The 12,414-nt window shown below is 37.5% G+C and overlaps 1 protein-coding gene across 1 annotated transcript in view; it reads right to left on the reverse strand.

The window, feature by feature from the left end:
- Positions 1 to 3,978, reverse strand: part of LOC111868509 (HIG1 domain family member 1A, mitochondrial) — an 11,646-nt gene extending 7,668 nt beyond the window's left edge. The window contains exon 1 of the mRNA XM_023859203.2: positions 3,873 to 3,978. Coding sequence (XP_023714971.1) covers positions 3,873 to 3,911 — 39 coding nt within the window. The 5' untranslated portion in view covers positions 3,912 to 3,978. The remainder of the gene's footprint in view (positions 1 to 3,872) is intronic.
- Between the last annotated feature and the right edge of the window lie 8,436 nt (positions 3,979 to 12,414).

A 12,414-nucleotide genomic window follows, 5' to 3' on the forward strand; every position in this document is an offset into this window, starting at 1 on the left:
AAGGTTAAGTCCATATATAGATGAAATTATTGGGGATCATCAGTGTGGGTTTCGATGTAACAGATCAACTACAGATCAGATCTTTTGCATTTATCAGATTTATTCATTCATCAGTAATCTGTCAGATGACAGGTACACAGTCTCTTCCAAAACAGTTCCTCCACTTAATGCGATTACAAGATTTCTCCATCAAATAAAAATATCCTCTTCCGTCCCCAAGGTTGATTAAAATGTGATTAAATGAAATGTATAGTAAAGTCCGTGTAGGTAAACATTTGTCTGATGAATTTCCTATCCAGAATGGTCTAAAATAAGGAGATGCTTTATCGCCACTCCTTTTCAACTTCGCTTTAGAATATGCCATTAAGAAGGTCCAGGGAAATCAGGTGGGACTGAAATTAAACGGGACACATCAGCTGTTGGCCTATGCCGATGATGTGAATCTACTGGGTGATAATGTAGATACCATAAAGAAAGACACACAAACTTTAATTACCGCAAGTAACAAGGTTGGTCTAGAAGTAAACACAGAGAAAACTAAGTATATGTTACTGTCTCATCACCAAAATGCAGGGCAAAATCATGATATAACGATAGGAAACAGATGTTTTGAAAATGTGGCACAGTTCAGATATTTGGGAACAATGATAACAGATCAAAACCTGATTCAGGAGGAAATTAAGAGGAGACTGAACTCAGGTAATGCTTGCTACCATTCAGTCCAGAACCTTTTGTATTCTCATCTGCTGTCCAAAATATATAAAAATTAGAATATACAAAACTATATGGGTGTGAAACTTGGTCTCTGACATTAAGGGAGGAACACAGGCTGAGGGTGTTTGAGAAAACTGCATAATGAGGAGCTTCACAACTTGTACTCTTCTCCTAGTATAATTAGAATGAGCAAGTCAAGGAGGATGAGGTGGGCAGGGCATGTAGCACAAACGGGAGAGACAAGGAATGTGTAAAGAATATTGGTGGGAAAGCCAGAAGGAAGAAGACCACTGGGAAGAACAAGGCATAGGTCGGTGGACAATATTAAAATGGATCTTAGAGAGATAGGATGGGATGGTATTGATTGGATTGATCTGAATCAGGATAGGGACCAGTGGAGGGCAGTACACAGCACACAGGAACACATCAAACCATAAGCCATACAACCTCAAGCTAACGTCTCCCATCTTCGGGATGAATTAACAAGGAGGAGTTCAGCATTTATATCAAATATTTTAACATTTTAGCGTTTTAACTTAAAAAATAGGTTAGGATGAAAAGTGAGAACTTGAGAGTGTACTCAACTATCTTAGCATGTTTTGTGCTTTTACACGTCAACATATCGTAGCAGCATCCACACGACAAACATAATTGTGAACATCAAAAAACAGCGACAGTGTTCCCATAATTGTAGCAAGTGCCTCTGATGATGGTTGTGTCAAACCGAAACATGTAAGGCAGAAATAATAATAAAAAGTGACCTACAAATTGTTACACTCGACGGACTTTCTATTAACTTTGTAGTATACATAGATCCCGGTTTGTGTACCACAAATCTCACAATATTCAATCACACTTCAGACGTGGTGTCAATCTTGTGTGGACAATAATGTGCTACGATATGATCAGATTCTTTAGTCACAAACAAGGCCAAATATCAGACTTGTCTCATATTGTCAGCCTTCTCAACATACTTGTATTTTCTCACCCCCATACATAAATAACATTAAAATGGTCACAGTTCCATGTTTACTTTTCAGAAGTCACTGGAAACCCAAACTTCATGTCTTATGTATTAAAATCTTCACATCAGTCACAACAGCCAGCTCATCATCATCATCATCATCAGTCATCTGTCAGACGACAGGTACACAGTCTCTTCCAAAACAATTCCTCCACTTAATGCGATCTAGAGCTTTCTCCTTCACATGACAGTATCCTCTTCTGTCCCCAAGGTTATCCAGCATCTTCTTCCTTGTCTTCTTGTCACTTCTATCTGCCCCTCTATCTTTCCTTCAATAACTTCTTTTAGAAGGCAGTTTCTGCATAAAACATGACCAATCCAATTAGCCTTCCGTTTTCTTATTTCATGTAGGATATTCCTCTGCTCACTGACTCTAATTAGCACTTCTTCATTTCTCACATAATCGGTCCAACTGATCTTCTCCATCCTTCTCCAACACCACATTTCGAAACTTTCCAGATGTTTCTGATCTACTGCTCTAAGTGTCCATGTTTCAGCCCCATACAGAGCTATGCTCACTAGTTTCTTCCTCAAATTTAAAACAGCCAGCTACAGATTAAAAAAAAAAAATCTCCCATACAGAAGCAAGAGTACAATAAAACTTTTAAGAACAGGCTTAATTTTTTATCGTTACCAGTATGTCACTGATATGAAACAGCACAAACAGAAAAGTAACCGACTATGGACTTCACTGGAATTCTATTCTCAACTGATATATGGATTTTCTTGTCACCATGCCCACACTGGCTCTGGGACAAATTCAGCCTCATATCCAAAGGATAGCAAGGGCTTTATCATTAGCAGTACAAAAAATAAAATAAATACTCACCAAAAATTGAACTTTCATATTCCTTTAGTAAGTCTAACTAAAGTCCAAAAAGGAATATATTATTCCGGTATTACATTATTTACCTCTCTCTACCCCTCAATACCAAGCAAGCTGCACATTACATTAATAAATTTAAACATAAATTGAGAAAGTTTCTTATAAAAGACTCTTTATTCTGTTCAAGAGTATCTTGATAGGAATAATAAATTTGGTTTTGGGGTATCCCAGTAATTATAGCTTTGTATTTTAGTCTGCATTCATTAGTTTCTTACATATATTGTAATTGTTATTTATTTTATGTTAAGACAATCTTATATAATATAACAATGTAATCTACTGACAATTTCTATATCCAATGGTTATGTACCTGAATGGATGAATGATAATAATAAAAAATAAATAAATGGCAGCAACATGATAACCACTCACCTTCAACTGATGTCAAGGTTGGAATGTAGGGAACTCGTGTTCTCTATAAGCTACCTTGGCGTCGCGCCTAGACGGCCTAGGCACACCTTATTTTGAATTTTACCTACATGCTCCCTCTCAAAACATTCTAACCAACAGTAAGGGTTAGCTATGGATTTGTGTGTTGTTTTTGTACCTTCAAACAAATGCTCAGTTTGCTTATCAAATGGGATAATTTATAAATAACTAACTAAGTTGTTCTTAAAAGTAATCACATAAACATCCTACTGTTAACCAAGAAATCTAAAGCTCTTCAATGTTCAGTATTAATTTCTTGTATAAATAATGTCATATAAAATAATTTTAAGAACTGATTTGTTCAGTTACTATCACAATCGAACTCAAATATCGTTCAGAAAGTGAATACCATGCATAACATAATCTCGTTCTGAAACTCTTACAGAAATTTGGCTGTATTTTGATCTGTCGTTTGAAAATAAAAAAATATTCACACATTCAGCGTTATGGTGGGCAAGGTTACAATGGTTACGTAATTTATACTTGAGAAACACACGACACTTTAATAACCCAAATACGTAACATATAAAATGGACAACAAACTCACGTCTCACATAAGCAGCACACAAAAGTGCGATGGAAGATAAATTCGTGTTGAATTCGAAACGACAGATCTGTACTACAATAACGCCACCCCTGCCGAATCCAGTCGAATCCGCGGACGCCCAACCCTGCGTAATAAATGACGCAACTTAGGTTCAGGAATTCTAGGTATACTGTGACGTCACACATGCGATATTAGTAATACCGCAACTGCTAACTGCAAGCAAACGCCCCCCCTAAAAATCTTACTTTCTTAGTCTTATTCAAGTAACCCACCTTCGGCGGCGTCTTATCACACTCAACACATCTCAACATTCACGTCCGCTCACGTCCTTTCACGACACTTATATACGTTTCGCAAACACATGAGCACATGAGTCCCACCACCTTTGACGTCATCGTTACGAGATGAGACAGCTGATCGCAGCTGATCACGTATATTGGAAGCATATTTGAAGTGTCATGCAGGATTTGCTAAAAATACTCGTATTTAAGTTGAAGCAAATATTCAGCTTCTTACCATAGCAGCTCGAGTAAGAGTTTATTAGTAATTGTTAATATTTGATTTTGTGACTATCAGCACGTCAACGGGTACAAGAATGCTGTGCACGCCAATTTCGTCACGTTACATAGTTGAGAGGCGAGGTGATCACCTCAGGACAACTACATCATTACAGATAATTATTGTTCTGCTCCACGATCACGGATGCGACTACAGTCCATCGAAATCAAGGTTAACCTTAAACGTACTGGTGAACGCAGCAATGTCACCCCAATTTATTAACGGGTTCGCTTTGCAACGTTTTTCATTAGCCGCTTAAGACGCTCTTTGCTTACGGTCACCTACCTGCTTTCCACTTTGTAATTCAACGAATGTCATGGTTTAAATGTTTCTTTGTTGTATTTTATAAAAGGGAATACGAGGGAAATTATCAGTCCAATAAATAAACCGGTTTTGCATATTTCCAGAACGCGTATTACGAAAATTTGCTTTAATTTTGCGACTCACGCTAAACAGCCTTGCTATCCACATTTTGGAAGTCACTGAAAGTTGCAGAAAATTACTCGCTGAGCGAGTTCTGTTCCATGATACGGTAAACGGAAGACCTCCCTTCGTTAGAGAAATTAACCATTCGTAAAAAATAAGTCCTAAAATAAATTGTAATTCCTCTGCAATTGTTTCAATATAAGGATGCATCCCTTGGTATTGCTACCTCAAATTGGGCTGTTGCACCCGTGTCGGCTAACAAATGAGAACTGACGGTGGTGGAAGGATAATTGGCAGGGATTAACCGAAGCACAGTAAACCTTCGCTAATGCGGTTACAACTAATCCGGATGTCTGATAATTTGGGTCGAAATATGAAAAATGAAAAAAATATCTTCACAGTTGAGTACAAAAAAGGTAAAGTTGTCCCTGCATTTTTTGAAAATGCATATGCGCATATGCAAATGCATATTTTGAGGGTTTTTGGTCATTATTGCATATAAACGTAAGAGCATATTTCTGCATATATAGTATGTTTGAAATTAAGGATAATTAAGGATGAGACAACCGATTTATGTGGTCGATGCATAGCAAATTTCGTAGTTGTTAAGCTACATCCAGACGAACCCGGCCAACCTCAAAGTACTAGAGAAAACCAACCATAGCACAGTAATAAGATATGTAAATGATTCTTTGTGACTACTATGGCCATCTGAAATTGAGAATAATTGTAAGGTGCTGGTGTTACTCACAGATGCAGCTTTCTATATGTTGAAAGCAGCAGGGGCCTTTAAGTATTTTATCCAAATCTTATACATGTAACCTGTTTAGCGCACGGATTACACCGTATTGCAGAAAAATACGCGCACAGTTTCCAGCTGTTAACGATTTAATTGCAAGTGGGAAAAAAACTGTTTCTGAAAGCACCGGCTTGTGTCCAGTTCTACAGAGCCTACAGAGATTGCCTACTTCAGGTTCGCTCAGGTTCCTCTGCCAACTGAACCTGTCGTAACGGGGTGGGTGACATGGATATCCGCAGTTTCAGTTTATCAGAATTTCAATCAAGTAAAAGAAGTGGTTACAAAACTTGAAGATGAGTATGCATGTGTCCATGAAGCAAAAGTGGTGTTTGGAAGTGAAGTGTTTATCAAGATGTGAATTTTATTCATGCACATTTTCTGCAGTTTCAAAAGCCGTTGAGAGCTTAGAATCTTGTGGTGCACGCCTTCACGACGTTGACGACCGTTCACGACTCACTTGAACTCGTTCAGAAAGCAACTTTTTCACTGAATTCCGCTCCAGGCGAAATTTGAGAGAAGATTAAATGCAAATTAGAAAAGGTGTTGAATTAGAATCCAGGACTAAAAGAGTCAGTCAGTACTTGAGTGGAATTAGGGTATCTTTGCCAGATGAATGTTCCGAACCTTCGGCGCCTGTGTATAAATACTGTCCAATCACGTCAGTTGATGTAGAAAGATCATTCTCAGCCTATAAACTCATTTTGACGGACAACAGACGCAGTTTGACTCAAGAAAACACTGAAAGACTTCTAGTTGCCTATTGTGATGCTACTTTCTGCAGTGAATGATACATCTAAATAGGTGAGTCTGAATGAAGTGACCGGTTTCTTAAGTGCATATTGTTTTATTTCTGGTGCATATTTTCCCGCTTTTTGGCCCTACTAATTAAACACTACGGCATGAAGGCGTATGGGGAAGTGGATGTATAGACCCACGTTTTCTTGACCTCGGCACTAGTTGGAGGTGAGTGGTCATCTTCACGCCCTGGGACCCATTGGATAGGAGGCTGGGTGGACCTTAGAGCCGGTCTGGACGACATGAAGAAATGAAAATTCTTGACCCTGCCGGGACTCGAACTCTGACCCCTCAGTTGCCCAGCCAGTATCCAGTTGCTATACCGACAGCTCTATCCCAGCACCTGTTGAGTACATACTTTAAAAGACACATGGGATTTAGGAGCAAGAGGACTTTCAACCTGTGTTGAGAGCAGGTGGGCAGACTTGAAACCACGTAGGAAAATATCCAAGACTGGCTTTTGCTGGATGAAAGGGACTCTTGATTTCAACTTCTGAGAGAGGAAGAAAGAGAATCTTGATTTCAACTTCTGAGAGAGGAAGAAGTTTCTACACAGATTTTTTTTTTTCATTAACACTATGTTATTTAAATTTTCCATTTATTTTTGTTTTTGTTTTCAGGTCTATATTTTGCTTAATTAATCCAGATTATCACTTAATCCAAATGACTTCTCCCAAACTGATCAAAATTAGGGAGGGTTTACTGTACTGGAATATTTACTTGCCCCAGTGCCATTCTGTCCAGGACAAATCCCTTAAGAACCTCCATGGTGAAAAGCCAGTGACTGATGCTTGAGCATTATTCAGTCTTACCGAATAAATGACGTACAAAGCAACAGCACTCCTGACAGCATCTCATGTGAAGACTAGTCTGATATAGTAATTTTATTTCAGGTTGTTATCATGTGCTTGCTGATGTCAATGCCATAGGCACAATCTGATGAATTGTATTGCATCCACCCAAATTAAGTATTTCCGGTAGCTTTGCCGTCATGAGATGAAATATTTAGTTCTTTAGGCTTGTAATTCACAATGGACACATCAGTTCACTTCAAATGTAAAGAAAGTACAGCATTGCCTCACTTTTGCAGTCACTTTTAATTTGGAATATGTCGCTTCCGCTACTTCTGGGACTGGGTCCTTATACTTCCTACATAATACCAGTAGGCCTGTACACATTTTGATATGGTTGCCAAGAAATTCCCAATTAGATGGTCAATTTGATTTGGGCTGAAATCATTCTGGAAACGTTTATCAGTATCCTGGCGGGCTTGTCGTGGGACATAATTCCTCCTCTGGAATTGAAGGACAGACCTGCCTAATTGCCACATTTATATCAGAAATTATAAGTGGTTGGGAAACTGCAAATTTGGAACCTGAATGTACAAAAAAATTAGGGTTTCTGTCCAGAGGTTTCTAGTTTAACATGAAACTTACTGCAGATTTTGCTACATACTGTAACATTTCAGAGGATGGTGATCTTCACCCAGGGTTGTGGTTTGAGGTCTACGTACAGAAAGCATTGCAAGTTTTTTCAGGTTCTGATGTGTAATGAAAGTGAGATTGTTGGAATGAATAGTGACTGCTTGAAGAGTGGGGATTTATGGTTTAACTTTTTCACATATGCAAAAATAATTTAACTGAAATACTAAATTGGTGAAAACGTCCTAAATAAACAAAATTTATTAGGACCAGATCAATGAACATAATCTAAAACTTTGTGCCCCAGTGAAGTAAGAAAGACAACACTATCGTAGCACCATAACGTGGTATTTGAAAAGAGGGGAAGATAGTCAACATTGAGGATGTGGAAAATAAAGAACATGGGAACACCCTTTGAAATTAAAATACACAAAGTAACAGAACAACAGTGTATTTAAATACATATGAATAAAAACATAGTATCTCTTTATCTGTTACACTGTTGGGTGAATGGAATTTTATTTTAAACTTTCCATTAACAAGACTTGTGTATGTAAATATGTATGTCCACTCTAAGAATTCAGTCTGGTGTTTCTAAAATTTTAATAACTTTATCATAAAAGTAAATTTCACCATATCACTGATTCAGACAATGCTACCCACACTGTCATTGGCATGGCAAGGAGCACTAATAAGTAGTTTTATTTTACATCATTTCAACAGAGTAAGTTCTTGCTTTCCATAATATCATTAAAAGTGATTTTTTTTTTACAATTTATGACCAGTTGTATATTGTAAATGTGTATATCTTTATATAATCACAACATTATTGAAAACCTGTGACATTATACTGTCATTTGTAAGTCATTTACTACTCTGTCCATTTTCCATAAACATACTGATTAAAAACACTTTACAATATAGTTCAAGAAATATATTCTCACAAAACATGCAAAGTTTACTACATAAAATATTTTCCATCTTTCAGGTATTGTAATATGCCTACAAGATTCTATTAAATAACAGGCAATATGTGGTGTTTTGATAGAAGTTAATTCTGATATTGTTGTCAACTTTCCCAGTGCTAGGGAAGATGCACCACAAACACTCTTTTATAAACATGGATAGTTTTGGACGGTATATTTATGTCAGTAGCATTCCGATAGGCTTGCTCATGAAGCAGTATTTATGATTGGTTTGTGATGTTAACTTATTTCTTAATAGAGAAAGATTTTTGCCACCTTTTCTGAAGTGTCCTGCCTTATATACAAGTTACCAATGGGATCCTCCTACCATAGTACTTTTTAACATCTTAATGCTTCAGATGGCTATGCCTCAGTAATCTGAATGATTATGTAGCATTACAGAGCATAAGAATGTGCTTTGGTGGAAATTAAAACTTCTAGGAACCTGTCTCAATATTTTGGCTCAAGGTGTTGTCCCACCGGGTTATACCCCTGTTGTCAACTGTAAGAGGAAAAGCTTCAGATTCTGGCCAATCTAAATTTCTTCCAAGTTCATGCTACAGAGATGTTGCAAGTCCAACATAATATGATTCTTTAACCTGTGGGTTTGGATTTTAAATAATATCCCATGAGAAAAAAGATGAAAAATCTTTCATCATGCTTTACTGTAATTTAGCTGCTCTGTTGCATGAGTCTGATGTGGTTTTTAGGAAATCTGTAGTCCCTTAAATAAAACATATTCCCTTAGAACATGACCTGCTGTGTTCTTGGAGTTTTGTTAATGGTGTGAATGAAGTCATGGGGTATAGGACTTTTCTCCAAGTTAAATTTTAAAACACTTCCAGACCACTACTGGTGATGTCACACAAGTCATAACATATTTTAAATTTACTGATGTCTTTTCAAGAAATATGGCTGGTACCATAACAGAGAAATGTATACATGTAAATTTATTATTTGTTTAACATGATAATGTGTGAGATTCTTGTGCATAATGAAAGGACAAGCAGCTACTACAAAACCTGACTTATTGGCCTTTTTGCAGACTGTATTAAGGCTGTGATAATTTATGTACCACCACATGCAGTGTGCCATTTAAGACAGGATACAAAAGTTTACCTTGTCAATATGGGTACCTTATACTTGGTTGTTCAATAACTCAACATATTGCTCTCAAAGTGTACACATGTTTCATTTAATTTCAGAATAAAGAGTGGTTATTTTTTATACCCTTACTCTTTGTGCTGTTTCTCAGTTTATTTGGTCTGCTAATTTCAAACAGATATTAAAACAGTTGTCTAAAGGCATGGTAAATTTGGAATTCTGAAGAATTAGATACCAGAGATTTAAAAAAGAAGTTGATTTCTCAGTAATTTATGACAGTAAACATTTCTTATCAGAAAAGAAAACGTATGACAGATCAAGAGGTAACAGACAAGATGGCTCCTTCAGACCCAAATGTATATAACTATTTCAGAAAAATACAGTTTCACTAATTTACATGACTGTAAAGAGCTGCAATAACTGATGTCTTGACTAACATTTCCAGAACACAGACTTGTCTGAAAATTGAAATTATCCTGGGAAGACCCAAATTACCTACATTTTACAGACTGATGAGATGTTGTGGTTACAGAATATCAGATCCATGTATAGCTAGTATTCAGATTCTGTGGTTAGTCCCTCAACTGTATTTGTAAACTGCAATTTACAGTACAAAATTTGAGGTACATGGCAGTGAAGATTATGATAATTTGTAGTGTTGTATTTGAGTACCAATGTTTCAAAGGGACATACTGCATCCATTTCCATGGGCAGTATGTTGCCCCAAAATGCTTGTACCTGCGCACCAGGCTGCATGCTGCTATTATCCAAAAGCACACAATATGCAGTTTGCTGTTTCTTTCTAATGCCAAGATACAATTTCTCACCCAGTCCTTCTAATTTCGTGGATCTGGCTACAGAGTACTTTTGACACTTGACCTGCTGTTTAGTTTACTGCTCAAGAGTTGGGGGGATGATAAATTAGATAAAAGTGGGTGTTCATTTTGTTGAGGTTACAGAATTTCAGTACCACTTGAGTATGACTATCAATGTTCCACAGACTGTACTCTGAGAACCACTGATCTATTTTGATGGTACTGCATCTCTTAAATGCTTCTTTATTTAATGATGACATTTACCTCTGAATAGTGTGTCCTCGAAGTTAGGATGATGGATATTGCTTAAAGATTTAATCACTGCTTTAAATGACTGTTCCATAACAGTCTGTGATTCAAATCACAGTCTTCTGTTTTTATTTATGTACAGAGAGACTTGTTTGTATCTGCCATATCACAAAACCACGGCTAATTTGGAAACATGGCACAAAACAAGAAGCTGCAGCATAACCTGGATTATCTGTTACTGTTCTTTTTGGTTTACTCCGATAATAGTTAAAAAACAATACTGATACTCAATCCTGTAAATTATACGAGTATATCAGCATGGCGGATTCTGGGATCAGTGATGTCTTAGCAAGAATATGAAGTTCTCTGTTACCATCCATCCAACACAGCTAAGAGTAGCTGAGTAGAGCTATTCTCAAATGAGGGGCCCAACAGAGGAGTTCTTTTTCATATCCTATTCATCAAAAGAAGGAAATGAAACAACTTTTCAGAATATTGTGGTTTCAATAAACTCAGATAATGAACAAAGTCGAAAATAATGGTTTGAAATAATATGTCACACCATCATCAGATAGCCTTGAACATGACCCAAGTCTCTGCTTTTCCTTCAGAATGAGACCAAGTTGCACATCTATACAAAGCAGGTTTATGAAATATAAACAGGAAATCATTCAGACCATTCTAATGAACATATGAACATGAAAATCATACTTGTATGCAACAGAACTTAAATCACATATCAGAGACCCATTAAACATTGCAGTTTGCAGTAGTGGCTCTATCCTACTTCATACAGTGTGAAGTACTATTTCTGCCAACATCTTTGAAGACAGAAATGTAACACGTTCTGTATTAACAAAGTTGATATCCATTAAATGCAGAATAATATTGACTTCCTTTTGCTGCTACTCCTGACTGCTGTGTGTTTCTTTTGGCCATCAACACAACACATTCTTTCAAATAAAACCAATCCAATATCATTGTGCTAACAGATTTTATTTTAGTGCTTGCTATATGTTTTGATCCATGTCTGGATCATCGTCAGGCAGTTTCTTAAATACGAGGGGGGACCCAAAAATAACCGGAAACGACCTGTTGCGCGCGCTGCTTTGTAGTTACGAGTTGTGCTGCTAGGTGGTGTTAGCTGGGGGTCTCCCATGACTGTAAGTGAGTTGGCATCAGTCTGAGTTAAGTGGTTTGTCTGTGGTGCTCTGTTGTGTGCGTTCCTGTTTCAACCCTTTGGCGATTAGTGAGATGGCCGAACAGAAGGAACAAAGAGTGTGCGTGAAATTGATGAAGATCGTCGAAAGACCATTGACCAACTTTCTGAGGAAACGAACATCTCATGGAGCACGGTCCAGCGAATTTTAACCGAAGGTTTGCACATGAGACGGGTGTCTGCAAAATTTGTTCCTCGCTTGCTCGGAGATGACCAAAGAGAAAACCGCGTGAATGTTTGCCGCGACTTGAAGAGTGAAGTGCAGTTTTCCCTAACAGAAAGCAAAATTTCACGCACACTCTTTGTTCCTTCTGGTCGGCCATCTCACTAATCGCCAAATTGTTGAAACAGGAACACACACAACAGAGCACCACAGAGAAACCACTTAACTCAGACTGACGCCAGCTCACTAACAGTCGCGGGAGACCCCCAGCTAATACCACCTAGCAGCACAACTCGTAAC

This window comes from Cryptotermes secundus, unplaced genomic scaffold (genome assembly GCF_002891405.2).
Source record: "Cryptotermes secundus unplaced genomic scaffold, Csec_1.0 scaffold280, whole genome shotgun sequence".
NCBI lineage: Eukaryota > Metazoa > Arthropoda > Insecta > Blattodea > Kalotermitidae > Cryptotermes > Cryptotermes secundus.